The sequence below is a fragment of the Mytilus galloprovincialis genome, chromosome 1, assembly GCF_965363235.1.
Source record: "Mytilus galloprovincialis chromosome 1, xbMytGall1.hap1.1, whole genome shotgun sequence".
Lineage (NCBI taxonomy): Eukaryota > Metazoa > Mollusca > Bivalvia > Mytilida > Mytilidae > Mytilus > Mytilus galloprovincialis.
Window position 1 is genome coordinate 61,742,483 of NC_134838.1, and position 15,442 is coordinate 61,757,924.

The window sequence follows — 15,442 nt, forward strand, 5'->3', positions numbered from 1 at the left end:
TTTTCACTTTTTTGGTCTTTTGGAAAATGTTGTTTGTGCTGTATTTAGACCCTTCTACAACGACATTTGTTTTACATGCACACGTATAAAAATTGCGGTTTTTATCCAACGCAATCATAGGTTTGAACGTTTAGACGAGTTGTGTATATATATATATATATATATATATATATATATATATATATATATATATATATATATATATATATATATATATATATATATACGTCTGAGTCGGTGACAACTCTAAAACAGATTTATCCATCGGATCACCAGCAATGATCAATGATGGTGATACATGGCTGTGTACATTATGTATATACAACTCGTCTAAACATCAACCCAACAATGTTAGATCTGTAAATTTGCTTTCGCAAATTTTTTATTCTTCCCTCGCCGGGATTCGAACCCATGCTACTGACATATCGTGACACCAAATCGCCTGCACTCTATAACAGTAAAATCTATCGGTGGTGAAGGGGAGGAAGGTGGTTAACAAAAAGAATGGCGATGCCTTCAACGTAGGCAAAGTGAATTTATAAATAGTTTTCACGTGCTAAAAATAATTGAATGTAGATAATTCAATGGGGAACGGAAACGTGATAATCGTCTTTTGTATAAACCTGAATTATATACATAATTCTCATTACTTAGTTGTCAAGAAGTTTATGGTGCTCAGAGTTTCCTGTCTTATCAGAAAAGACCTAAGCACGCATAACATTTGTAATATATTATTTTCATTATCGTTCTATTTTATTACTTATATGACCAACCATTTTATATTATTCTATTAAGTTTAACAAATTGTTTCGCTCCTTTAGTCCTGCTGAAGGTCTGTGATTTTTTTTTGAGGAATTGAATTATCAAATAAAATATCGACATATCAGCATATTGCTTTATTGTAAAAGAGGGACGAAAGATACCAAAGGGACAGTCAAACTCATAAATCCATAACAAACTGACAACGCCATGGCTAAAAATAAAAAAGACAAACAGAAAAACAATAGTACACACGACACAACATAGAAAACTAAAAAATAAACAACACGAACCCCACCAAAAACTAGGGGTGATCTCAGGTGCTCCGGAAGGGTAAGCAGATCCTGCTCCACATGTGGCACCCGTCGTGTTGCTTAAGTGATTACAAATCCGGTAAATAGTCTAATTCGGTAGGTCATATTCATGAAAGGAAAGGGGATTGTAGTTACGACGTAAGGAACATATCCGATATCATTTGTGAAACGGTTATTCCATAATGGTCAACCAACTCGTGATGGCGTCCGTAAAATTTACGAAGGGATGATTTCAACTTCACCATTTGGAACTCTTGGTTTAATAGCTTCCTTGTGAGCAGCAAACCTCTATCAAGAAAATCATGATAGGAAATGCAAGCACGGGAATATCGTATCAATTGGGAGATATATACCCCGTATGCAGGTGCTGCTGGAATGTTGCTACTTAGAAATGGAAAGTTCACAATTGGAAAGCTGAAATCATCTCTTTTGTCGTAAAGTTTTGTTTTCAACCGACCCTCATTGTCAATTTCTAGATGTAAGTCAAGATATGAAGCCGACTTAACTGTATCTGTAGTATCCTTTATCTCTAGTTCGATTGGATAGATGCGTTCCACATAGTCACCAAATTTTGAATTGTTTAGTGAAAGAACATCATCTATATAGCGGAAAGTAGAGTTAAAGGATATTGCTAACTTCTTATCTTTCTTCCTAAGAAGTTCCTGCATGAAGTCAGCCTCATAAAAATAAAGAAACAAGTCGGCGAGTAGAGGGGCACAGTTTGTTCCCATTGGAATGCCGACAGTCTGTTGAAAAACACGTCCTCCGAACGTAACAAATATGTTGTCAATCAAGAAATCAAGCATCTTGATAATATCAGTTTGAGAATTTTTTGTTTGAATCAGAGTGATTCTTTACAAAGTAGGATTTATCCCTCCCTAAGACAAGATACTTGTATCTACGTTGGCCATTCTTTTTTATGAAGCAAAGTAATATCAACTCTTTCAATTTGTCTTTTAGTTTGGAATGTGGAATACTTGTGTACAGGGTAGAAAAGTCAAATGTTTTAATACTGTTACAAGATGAAAGAGAGTTAGATTGTATGTACTCTAAAAGATCTTTTGAATTTTTAAGTATCCAGATGAAAAGCTTATGCGTATTGGGAAAACCCACATTTGTAGGTTACTTACTTTTGCACCACTCAAGACTAAAACATTGGGAAGGATGATCAAATAACACGTCTAGCTTACGAGTTTTGAATAGCGGTATACTACTGTTGCCTTTATCCAGCACCAGACTAAACTATTAAGGCAACACACTCCAACACTATAATTTGTTATTTGCGTATATTTATTTTTCTGTTTGACTAATAAATACTAAGCCTTGTTTAATTATTTCCACTTTTAATTACAGACGGGTGAAGATTATATACAAGTTTGTTTGCAGGATTCATACCTGAAATTTATATCGCCTATATGATTATTTAAGCTATCTCTAATACACCAATTCATTATACTCGTTCATTTCAATATCTTAACAGATTGATTTGTTCTTTTTTGTAATCTACAATGACGGAAGACAAAACCCTTAATCTACTTTTACACAGACATTTAAATATTATCTTAAAAAACAAATAATGTTTCATTGCTAAAAACATTATGCTGATTAAAAGTATAATCAGTGTCTTTGTATTCCCCATTCGTAGCACCACAGGTGATACTGCTTAGTATATAAAGTCTTCGTCCGCCCGAAAGATTGTTTGACGGAAAAGCTTTCATAATTAGAAGGTTATTTTTTTGGTCACATTTTCTCGACAGTAGTATATCGTCAATAAATAGTAAATTTCACGGAAATTATGGGAAACTGACAAGTGTGTTGGAGTATTGGCAGAGGCATATTATGAACGCAGCTCCCCTTAATCCATTATAGTTTTCGCTTTCTTTATCTTACTCTCTTGCCACCATGTGTAGATAAACTCATCATTGATACCAGGAAATAAAACCATTATATGGTGAATAAACTCATCATTAGTACCAGGATTAAAATAATGAAGATCAGACGCGCATTTCGTCTACAAAAGACTCATCATTGACGCTCAAATCCTCAAAAAAAAATAAAAAGGCAAAACAAAGTACGAAGTTGAAGAGCATTGAGGACCAAAATTTCTAAAAGTTTTGCCAAATACAGCTACGGTAATCTATTCCTGAGGTAAAAAAAGCCTTAGTATTTCAAAAACTCAAAACTTTTGTTAACAGTTACTGTACTTTTTAAATATGACCATACATGTATCAATGATAATTCATGCCAGCACAAAAGTGCTAACTACTGGGCTGGTGATACCCTCGGGGAATTAAAACTCCACCAGCAGTGGCATCAACCAAGTGGTTGTAAATAAACTCCGCATAGATACCAGGACTAAATTTTAGCTGACCTTAATGTACCACCAGATGTATTCGGTGATTTTGAAGGCTGTAAGACTTTGAATATTCTTACAAGTCCATCTGAATTCCATGTAAACAAAATTTTGTTCGGAGACAATTCGACAGAAAATTTCTTTTTACTGTTGTTTATCATTTCAAATCGTTGATCAAATCGACCAAAATTTTTATTTGATCTTATTTGGGTGAAGTGTGGAAATAAAACCTTTACAAAGGTGAATAAACTCATCATTATTACCAGTATTAAAATTCTGTATTTCAGACGCAAAAGAATCATCGGTGACGTTCGAATGCAAAAAGTTCATGGCCAAATAAATTACGAAGGCGACGAACATTGAAAATCCAAAAAGTACAGAAGCTTTCGGACTTTGATAAATTTTGTACCGTTCTTTCAACAATGCAACATTATAAAAACGAAAATCCTTTACAACCTCTTTGCAGAGGGCTCTCACACCTTTTGTCCTAGAGTCTTCAATGGTTTGAAATGAATCATTTTTATAACGCAATTTTAATTTCTTCAGGTTTACAGGAGTTTTGAAATTTTTTCCGGCGGTCCATGCAGAACATTTTGGATATTCTTCCCCGAAAGATCTGCGCATATATGCAGTTTGAATAGTTCCTGAAAATGAAAACTATATAACCTCTTACAAATTCATTGTTCATATTGATTTTGCTTACAACTCTGTACATGTGACATATTTCTTTGTCTTTTGTTTAAATGGGAAGCATTTCTGAAGAACTAGAGATTTTCTGATACTGTTCATTTAAAAAAATGGAGTTATTGTGCGATATAATGTAACCAAGTGATTTCAAACTGATTTCTCCCCTGAAAAATATTCACGATTTGTATTTCCAAAGTCAAACATATGAAACCATGACACTATAATATTTATGGCATTCCAATATTTTAATATTTTCGTTGTAGATAACAGTACAAGCGAAGTTGACCATACTTTTTACGCTTCAAACACAACTGGTTCTCGGACAAATAGAACGCTTTTATATTCCGGGAATATAACTGGAATGACTGATATCAGGATTGGCAACATTTTCCGATATTTGATTTATGAACTTTCGATTAAAGATGAGTCTAAAGTTGATGTATGCGAACTCGGGATTGTTGGTGAGTTTTGCATTGAACAGGAAAACCAGTTTAAAATTATGTTAGTTAATCTAGAGAATGTATTATGCATCGATACACCCAAATAATGTGTGTACAAGTGATTAATGGCATCATAGGTTTAGATAGCATGGAAGTATTTATTTGCATCACAGAATTTAGGTTGCTCTTTTGTGTACCCTACCTAAGTCAGTGTATCTGAGCAGTGTGATTGGACAAAAAATACAACTATCAACTGATGATACTTTCCCAAACTGAGGGATGAATCAGGTGTAGAAAAATATGAAACAATTTTGTATACAGATGAAAATGATTTTTTGAGAATTTTTGAGAATTTTGTACAAAATTTACATACAATAGTTCGAAACACAAAAGTCTTGTTCAGTTTCTGAACTAATCGCTACAGGTTACATCAATATATAGACACATTATGTTTAATCCTGTAGTAAAAAAAGAAAATGTTTTCTGAGTGGTTGCAAACTCCTGTAGATTTGATACTATATAATTATATCAGTATTTGATGTTAATGCGCGTTGTTTTAGGCTGTCCTCCTACGCATTTTGGACCTCTATGTACTAAACTATGCCCCGGAAACTGTAGTGGACCATGTCACTTAAAAACTGGACACTGCACCTATGGATGTTTAAACGGGTGGATTGGAAATACATGTGAATTTGGTATGGAAGAGTTTGATATATTTTATTAGATAAACTGAGTACATGACTATAAAACATCAGTAGATACATAACATGAACTGTGACTGGCTTTCGGTCATGAGTAAAATGTTACTTTAAAAATAGTGTTATCATATTTACTAAGTAATCGATGCAATCATTTGTTGATTTTTAGCTCTTCTATCACTGTGTAGCATCACTAACGGATAAAGGCACCACAAAAAAAAACCACATGATAAAAAGTACATGTTCTACTCTCCGTATTATAATAAACAATTCACCGAATTTATTCCGAAATACAGTGTTGCTTATAATTAAATATGATATACCTTTTCTAATGGTAGCTGTTATAGAATATGACTTATCTTTATATGCAAAATAATGTCGCATTTGAAACTTACACTTATATGAACTGGTATTGAATTCAAATAAAAAAGATATATATAAACAAAGATGAAAAAATATGTTTGATCTATTTGAGTAACAAAATCACAATGACAGAAACCATATAAAGAGAAACAACGATATAAAAACCTTAAATGAATAACCAATTGAAACGCAAAGAAAGTGGATAAATTTCACAGACGTCTAAGATTTTAGTTTTTTTTCAGACAGTCAATATGACTCACTTGGTTTCGATCATTATCTGAGTCAAGGAAATTTGTTAGCAATGTACAAAGAAGTGTAATAATTAATTTGTAATAATAATTTGATTGTCAGTGGTTTTTGTTTCAGATCCAGAATGTTACCTTCGTGTTGAAAATAATTATGAAGTGAAGTGTTTACCAGAAATTTATCAGGTGCAAGTCTTACTTTTTTTTTTTAGAGAAGTCAGCAATAATGATAAACGTGTCTTGATTTTGTGAAAAGCATGAAAAAAAGTAAATGTAGATATCATCTTCTAATAGAGATCAATTTTAAAAACTTCTTTTCGAATTTTTCCAATGTGTATTATTACTTAAACGATTGAACAGATTCCTAATTTTGATTAAAACTTCTCTCAATTTACAAAACATATCATATTATTTCTTATATATAGATATAAGAAGATGTGATATGAGTGCCAATGAGACGACTCACCATTCAAGTCACAATTTGTAAAAGTTATGCATTATAGGTCAAAGAACGGTCTAAAACACGGAGTCCTGGCTCACATTGAACAGCAAGCTATGAAGGGACCAAAAAAATGACTAGTGTTAAACCATTTAAACGGGAAAACCAACGATTTAATGTTGATAAAAAACGAGAAATGAGAAACATTTTAGAAACACATCAACAAACACACATATTGAACATAAGATTCCTGACTTAAAACAAGTGCAAACAAATGCAGTGGGTTAAAACATTTTAATAGATACCAACATCTACATATATCAGTGTTGAAAATTAACCTCATTTATCACTTTGACACACTTTGAGATATTATGTAATGGCTGATTACGCAGAAAATAAAGATTTTCCTTATTCTTAATTATTCTTCAGATAGCATTTCAAGCATAAGGAGGCTCAAGGGTATACACATTTCAGAAAAAAGATTAAACAAGTGTTTTTCATTACAAATTTTATTTATTACTTTATTAATTGGTACGACAATCATTAAAATAAATTAATTCGTTTTGGCCCCAGATGACTTTTAAAATGTATGTATCATTGAAAAAGCTCCAAATTATCTCCCTCTCGTGCAAACATGCCATTGATTGGCATTAAAATTGAAATATCTTTTTAAAATTATCGGTGACCTTTATCTTTTATTATTATTTTCAAATAAGCTATACTTAAACTAAACTATTGTAAAAATTTACCGATTTCTATAATTTAGTTCTTTTTTATTTCGATACTTTCTCCTATTAGTTCAACAGAGAAAAAAAACTTTTACAAAAATATATGCTTCTTTCGGGGTCAGATTGTGAGCGTAAATGAACGGTAACCCCATTTTTTTTATTTTATTTTTCTATTTAGTATAAAATAAAGTTCATTTGTAGAAAAATATAGCGAAATCCTAAAAAAATTGATTTCGCCCCGCGAGCCCCCTTAATTTGAAATTTGTAAGTAAATGCAGTGGGTTTTTTTTTCTTCTCTTTTCTGTGTTATATCAAGAAAGTATAATGTATGCATAATACGTCAAGCGTCTTAGTTGTATTAGTTACTTCATAAATACATTAAATTTAGTATTATATCGAATTTCAATACAATATACGTATACACAAATTCTATATCATAAAATCGTTTAAACCATTAATAAAATAAGATTGTGTGTGGAAAAACGGACACGTTTGAAGTGTCAGAACTTCGCTGTTTATGACACTTCACATTGTGTCCATTATTTTACACAATCTAATTTTCATTATTCTTTTATTAAAAGAAAGGACAAATTACTCATAATAGTGTGTAACCTGATCCTACGATTATATATCTATCTACAATAAATAAATTTATATTTTTATCTCAATTAGGTGAATCCATTAAGTGGACCAGTTAAAGGTGGTACATTAGTAACAATAATTGGACGATTCATTGGAAACATGAACGACAGTATTTCTGTAGACTTTGATGGAGTACGATGTGACAACGTAACAGTCAAAACATCGCATTCTAAGTAAAGTTCAATATATCCATACACTCAATCTTACTCTTAAGGTTGCAGTCTTGAAATTGACTGCTCCATAAGCTTCTATGCAAAACAGCTGATCTTCGAAAATAAAAAAAAAGATACATAGATTTTTTTCATGTTCATATCATGTATATAGTAATATGAAAATGTGATTTAATCGAGAGAAAAAAGTGGGGTATGCCACGAAGAAAAAAAGACATGTAACCCTGAAGTTAAAACTAATTTTTTCAACTTTCTGTTTGTTGTTTTGACTAGGCCGCACCACTTCCAGTACACATGATATCCTTCCACTTTCCTGGATTGATATCCCAAAGAGATGAAAGATATTTTCAAAATTTAAATATATATGTTTCAATTCACCATTAATTTTTTATCAAACAGTAACAATTCAGATAAAAAAAGTGGAGTATTTTATTTCACTCCATATTTTACGTGCACCGGCAACTGAAATTGTAATACAAGACTGATTCCTTAATCTGTTTGATGTTGGATGTGTACTTTTTACTTTCTACTCTTATATACTTGATCTTCTTCCTTCTTTTCTTTTGGCTTTGAACTAGCTGTCAGTTACATTTAATTACCGGTTAATATATAATAGTCATGGACAAAAGAGATATAAGCTGTAGTTGTTATATCCTTGTCATTTTATCAAAGCGTTGATATTTGTAGCATTTGTAATCAGACCTCTTACTATGTTCTATTTAATGGTATTTAAAACTTCAAATTCGAAGCTAAAAACAACGTTTTATGTATGAATAAACGGAAAATATAAAATCAATTTAGAAAAAGTTTATACCTTCCGACTTCTTTTGATGAAAAACCTACGGCTTACTGCTATGGTTTGCAGTCCCCTAAAAGTATGTTACATTTCAAACATGCATACTATGCTATAATGCATAATTCACTGAATTGTGTTCTTGCGCTTAGGAAGTTTACGAATCGTTTTCACCACGATATTTATCTCTTGTAGCTGCGTTTGTTTGTTTAAATTTAACTAGTATCAGTGCTCTAATTATGCAAACCACAATCAACCCATCATCTCCTAATTCAAGGTTAACGTTAAGATATAATTAACAAACATTCCTAACAACTAAACTATGACTCTGTGAAACTTCTCTTATCATCAAATTAACTATAAAATTATATTCGACCTATTGTGTTATTTCTTTCGTAACAAAATTTCAGTAATGATCAAGGGGCTATTAATTATTTAGTTCATAAGGTAGATAACTCCAAATGTAAAACTAAAACAGCAAACTTACAAACAACAATATACAAATCACTACACAAAACAGATTAGACTGAGTAACTTAAACCTAAAATATTACATCTTTACCATTGACCTTAGCTTGTTGACCTTCTGCACTATACCATTGCAGCGATCTCCAGGTAGCACAATATAACACTTTGAGAGGAAATTTATGTACGATGTCATAACAAATCAGAATTCAATACACAATGAGAAAATATTTAGCAAAAGGACAAAGTTAGAAATAAATAGGGAATAGTAAAAAGTAAAATCACCAAAATACTGAATTCCGAGGAAAATTCCAAACGGTAAATCCTTAATTAAATGGCAAAATCAATTGCTCAAACACACCAACCGAGTGGATAACAACTATCATATTCCTGACTTGGTCAGGAATTTTATTTTGCAACAAAAATGGTAGTTTAAACCTTGTTTTAAAGCAAGATAAATCTCTCACTTGTATGACAGTCTCTGGGTGAACAAAAAAACAGACACGATAGATATAAATGTCAAAAAGGGCACAGCAGTCAACACTGCGTCACCATCTAAATCACTTCAAAAACAAACGAATATATAAACAAGGATTTACCATGGCAAAATAACTTATGTAATATATTAATATTAACTATAGTTTGAGAAACAGAGGGCGCAGCTAATGGGAACTGGTATTATAAACATACGGTCACCAATTTGGCTTTCATTTAGTATATGCTAAATGTAATTATAAACGCAAGTCTAAACGAAATCGTTGATATATTGTTAACTTGCTTTTTTTACAGTTTGACTTGTTTGACTGAAAAAAGCAACTCATCCACGACAACCATTATATCTGTTACAGTAAATGGCAGAACAAGCAATTCCAGCAATTTTTCCTTCACCTTTAAGGTATTTTATAACAGGTTATTCTTGGTTTTGTTCTTATGCGAGCGTTTAGGTTACAGGAACGCTATTTAAAGTTCTCAATAAATTAATACCAAAAACTGACAATATAAAAAAGAAGATGTGGTATGATTGTCAATGAGGCAACGCTCTACAAGAGACCAACATGACACAGTAATTAACAACTATAGATCATCTTACGACCTTCAACAATAAGCAAAGCCCATACCGCATAGTCAGCTATAATGACAATGTATAACAATTCAAACGAGAAAACTAACGACCTTATTTATGTACAACAAAAGGAACGAAAACATATATGTAACTCATTAACAAACGACAACCACTGAATTACAGGCTCTTGACTTGGGTCAGACACGTACATACATAATGTGGCGGGGGTTGAACATGTTATCGGGATCCAATCCCTCCCCCTAACCTGGTAAAAAGTACAACATAAAAACGAACTAAAAAAACAGTTGAAAAAGGCTCAACTCATCAGATGGAAAAAAATACAAATGGATTCCATATCACAGATTAACGAAAAAAGCGTTTATACACCAAATTTGATAATTTGCAAGATGCTCGATTACAAATAAGAAGGTGTGGTATAAGTACAAATGAGACAACCCTTCATCCAAGTCACAATGTATTAAAAGTTAAAAGTTACGACCTTCAAGGCGGAGCCTGACATCGCACCGAACAGCAACATTAAGGACTCAAAAATGACTAATGCAAAGCAATTCAAACAGGAAAACCAACGGTCTTTTCAATTAAAAATTGAGAAACAAGAAACTCTTATGAATCAGACCAACAAACGACAACAACTGAACAACATCATCCTCACTAAGTTGCAAAACATTACATCGGGTTTCGACAGTTTCATCTTTGTGTGGCTGTCTATGCTATTTTGACCTGGGCGTCACTGATGAGTTTTATGTAGACGAAACAAGCGTCTGGCGTATTAAATTATAAGCCTGGTATCTTAAATAACTATTAGCTTGTCGCAATGTTCTATTGTATTGTTAATTCGTGTGTTTCACTGTCATCTGTATGTTCTTCCATTTATTTGTATTGTAGTCATTTAATGTTTTCAATTTAATGTTATATTTAACATTGCCATAACAGCAGGAGGTTTTGCTATCCATAAAACCAGGCACAACCTATCATATTTTTTTTCTGAAAATGTCCTGTACCCAGTCAGGCCATTCTTATATTATAGTTCGTCTGTGTGTGTGTTGCATTTTAATGTGTTTGTTATGTCTGTCGTTGTTCCTCTTATATTTGATGTGTTTCTGTCAGTTTTAGTTTGTAGTTCGGATTTGGGTTTTTTTCCTCAATCGATTTTTGAATTTCGAACAGCGGTTTACTACTGTCGCCTTTATTTAGTTTACTTGTTCGTGTTTTCTGATCTAGTAGATAAAGAAACGAAGAAAAGGAAGCAGACGACATAGTTTATTTCTTGTGTTTTCTTATAGAAATAGTTTTATGCATTTTATTTCAGGATCCGGAGATCTCTAAATTTTCGCCCACTAAAGGTATCCTGTATGGGGGCACACTTGTTACAATAACAGGTCATAATATTAGTTTCGAAGGAAACAATAGATATAACATCTCGTTTCATGATAGTACAATTGGTATTGAATGCAGGTATAGTAACATTTTGGATCTTTACCCTTTTTTACAGTTTGTATAAAAACTTATGTGTATAATCAGTTTGACCATCCAAATTGTTTGGGGGCCATCAACACCCACGTTACAAAACAGGACGAGAATGGCACATAAATAAATGCAAAAATATGGTGGTACGTTTCTTCAACAAAAAAATTGCTGCAAATAAAAATGTTTACTTTTCATATTTCACGTACTAGTATATGAACTCGTTAAATCACAGATTATGATTTATTCACATTTTGTATTCTACAATATTATAACTTGAAAATCGAATATACAAAATATTTGTATTGATTTACCGTTTTTAGTTGGGTTTTTTTTAATCATCGTGCATGATACATGTATGTAAATTAGTTGACTTAATTGCAACAATTGTAACTATTTTACTCGTAACACATAGTAACCATGCATAAAAAAAATACCGTTCCGTTCAGCAACACAACAATTGTACTTTCGACACTGTGGTTCAATCTTTTGCATAACATATATATTTTTCCTAAGCAATGACAAACGGTTGATATAGATGTTTCTTTATTGATCTATTAAAGTGCGTTTAAAAATAAAGCCAGTTCAGAGAACATTAAGTGCAAAACTGGAAATTCGTCTATCTCTAGAAATATGAGTCAACTGCATGTTGTGATTGATGACTTGACAATGCTAACGATCAACGACACTTTTCGTTATTTACCAAATCCAACATTTACTGTCTCAAATGAATCAGTGCAAGCACAACAGAGGTGAGTGTTCGTATAAATTTTTCAAATTTAAATATAACTCAAAGAGGAAAATACTTTCGTGATATAAACGTGTTTATATAATATATAGAAGTGAAAGAATATTGACCTAATTTATACTAAATCTGATTGCAAATTATAAATGTATTGTCATGCTACACAATGAAACAGGTGTAGTACTTACAGAACGACCGATTAGGCATTTTCAGTGTTTATAAGACCCACCACTTGACAGTAATTTTGTAGTATTGTGAATACAAATAACGTTAACAATGTTATTCGAGTTTAGGAGACATTAACAAGCCACATGCGTATACATTAACTGAAACAGTACTACTTTGGGTATACGCATGCAACATCAACAAATGTGTTGTAATGACAAAGCCATAATTTCGAATGAAGGAATTGAGAAGAGCTCGCCGCATATTTCAAAGAACACTGTGTTACTACGAAATAACTTTATCTGCGTGACATGTTGAGCGCTGAATTCAACAACTGATAATTAACACATACCTACTCCTAAACTTTTTAATTTATCGGCATTCTGCGCGCAGGTTAAGCCTATGTTTAACTTATGCTCACTTTGCAACCCGAGACGACTTTCTTTGAGTGACACGAGGGCTGCCTATTAACGTTTTTTTTTTGTATTCAGGGCTAATTTTGTGACAGGTAAAGTATGCGTGAAATCTATTATTACATGACGCTTATTCCATTTCATGATTCGAATGCACAAACCACTTTCTCGAAGGTGAAAAGGTTAGAGAAATTGCTACACAACAAAACGTGTAAACGTTTTTTTCACTAAATTAAGCTGTTACATATTTAACGACAGACGCTCGATGGACGCAGTAACTCGGGAAGTAACACCAGAGTAGTATCAATAAAAGTAGACTATCGAAAAAACTATATCTAACATTTGCAATTGCAATACATTGCGACGATTTGAGATCACAATACCACAAAACAGTTCATAGGAAGTAAACCCTTAAATCAAATATAAGTAATTTCTTTTTATATTTAATTTGTGCCATATTGTTTTTCTTTAATCATGTAGATTTATTGGTGAATAACCTGGGTATACACTCCTTTTTATAATGGGAGGGGAACATTACACAGAGCATACGTGTTTTTTGTTTGTTTGTTATATTGATATTTTTAATCTTATTCCCGTAGTGGAGGTGCAACATTTACAATTCGTGGTAAAGGGTTTAAGAATGTAGACACAATAACTGTCGACAGAGTGGTATGTACATATACACAGCAAATACCTATGGCAAATCATCAAAATTACACAGTCTGTTCTGAATGTAAAATACCTAGCAAATAACGAAACTTTATACGCATCATTTAGGATTTATTAGAGAGACAAAAAGTATTGAAGTTTAATTGATTATTTATCAAAATTATCTTTTTATATTTCGAAGTTATCTATGAAAAAGGGACGAAAGATACCAGAGGGACTGTCAAACTCAGAAATTGAAAATAAACTGACAACGCCATGGCCAAAAAATAAAAAGACAAACAGACAAACAATAGTACACATGACACATCATAGAAAACTAAAGAATAAGCAACACGAACCCCACCAAAATCTGGGGGTGATCTCAGGTGCTCCGGAAGGGTAAGCAGATCCTGCTCCACATGTGGCACCCGTCGTGTTGCTTATAATGAACTTTCTTCTGCCATTTATGACATTTTGTACTAGAGTTTATGATAGATTCTTCTGCACTGGTATATTTCACTGTCGATTTAGTCCATTCCTCCACGTAAGTTCACGCTTCCATATGGTTTAAGGCTTACGTATTTTTTTACTTTTAAAATATTTATAAACCTCTTCATTCTAAAAAAAAACGAATGTCAATTCAAGAAACCAAACCGACAAGTGTGTTCTTATATAACCCTCATATATGTGCATGCAGTTAACGCAACCATACAAAAATTAAAACAACACGTTATTATTTTAAGTGTCTTACGCGCTTTTCTGGTAAAACATGCATCAGGAACACTCAAAGCTGGATATAAGAAAACTAAGGATGTACAAAAATCTAAACATTTGAAGAGCTATATAACAAAAAGGACCTCAAGAAAATTGCCAAATCCATTTAACGTCAATTTTTCCTGAGGGACTTAAAACCTTGGTTCCTTTATGATTTATAGATTTATTAGCTGACAATTTTAAAAATCAGATATAGCTACTGTTGTTTTGAATTTTATTGTGTGTTTGTGATTTTTCTTCATATTTTATTATGTCTTTGGTGTGCTTAAAAATACTTAAAAGGGAGAAACAAGAAACCCAACAAAGACTGTTCTTTTAAAGCAATTTAATTTAAAATGTATGAATCAATAAGTGTAACCAAACTAGTAGACGTTAACGACCATGGCATATTTTTAGTTTTGATAGTAAAAAATGTTTAGCAGGTAATTTTCTAATTCTCGGACATATAATATGTTTGTCGTTACATCTGATAAATAGTTATGAATTTCGTTGATAATAATTAGTATTTATTAGGAAAAACCTTGTGATGTACCAGAAGATACTTCAGCCGTCTGTGAAACGCCACCAAAACTAGATAATCAGAATAACAGTCAAACTGTGTATGTTCGTTTAGATGGCGTGACTCTTCCAGTTATTATAGAATATGTGGACGATCCTACATTCGAAAGGTTTCCAAGCGTTTACGAGTATGACAAGGAGTCTATACTTAAAATAAAGGTAAATCTGGACTATATGTGAATTTGTTTAAAAGATAAATAATTATGTTTTTTCTTTATTCATTGAAAAATCTACCAATAAACAAATAATTTTGACTATTTTGAATGGTATTTGAATGGTGAGCCAAATTTTATTGATCGATGTATGAAAATAAAATCAATCACTAACCAAACGTACCAAAGTACTCAAAGATGGACTCATCCATGACTGTAGCCTTATAATTGGGAACACAAGACCGGCGTTTTGTCTATAAAAGACTCGAAAAAGATTAGTAACGTTCAAATGATCAAAGTTGAAATGTGAGATAAAGTGCGACATTGAAAAAAAATGAAAATAT

At 32.3% G+C, this 15,442-nt stretch overlaps 1 protein-coding gene across 1 annotated transcript in view; it reads left to right on the forward strand.

The window, feature by feature from the left end:
* The window catches only part of LOC143080587 (plexin-B3-like), a 37,167-nt gene that overhangs the window by 12,336 nt on the left and 9,389 nt on the right, over window positions 1-15,442 (forward strand). The window contains exons 4-12 of the mRNA XM_076256501.1: window positions 4,377-4,574; window positions 5,114-5,248; window positions 5,981-6,045; window positions 7,699-7,841; window positions 9,885-9,990; window positions 11,489-11,634; window positions 12,207-12,395; window positions 13,566-13,635; window positions 14,902-15,105. Coding sequence (XP_076112616.1) covers window positions 4,377-4,574; window positions 5,114-5,248; window positions 5,981-6,045; window positions 7,699-7,841; window positions 9,885-9,990; window positions 11,489-11,634; window positions 12,207-12,395; window positions 13,566-13,635; window positions 14,902-15,105 — 1,256 coding nt within the window. The remainder of the gene's footprint in view (window positions 1-4,376; window positions 4,575-5,113; window positions 5,249-5,980; window positions 6,046-7,698; window positions 7,842-9,884; window positions 9,991-11,488; window positions 11,635-12,206; window positions 12,396-13,565; window positions 13,636-14,901; window positions 15,106-15,442) is intronic.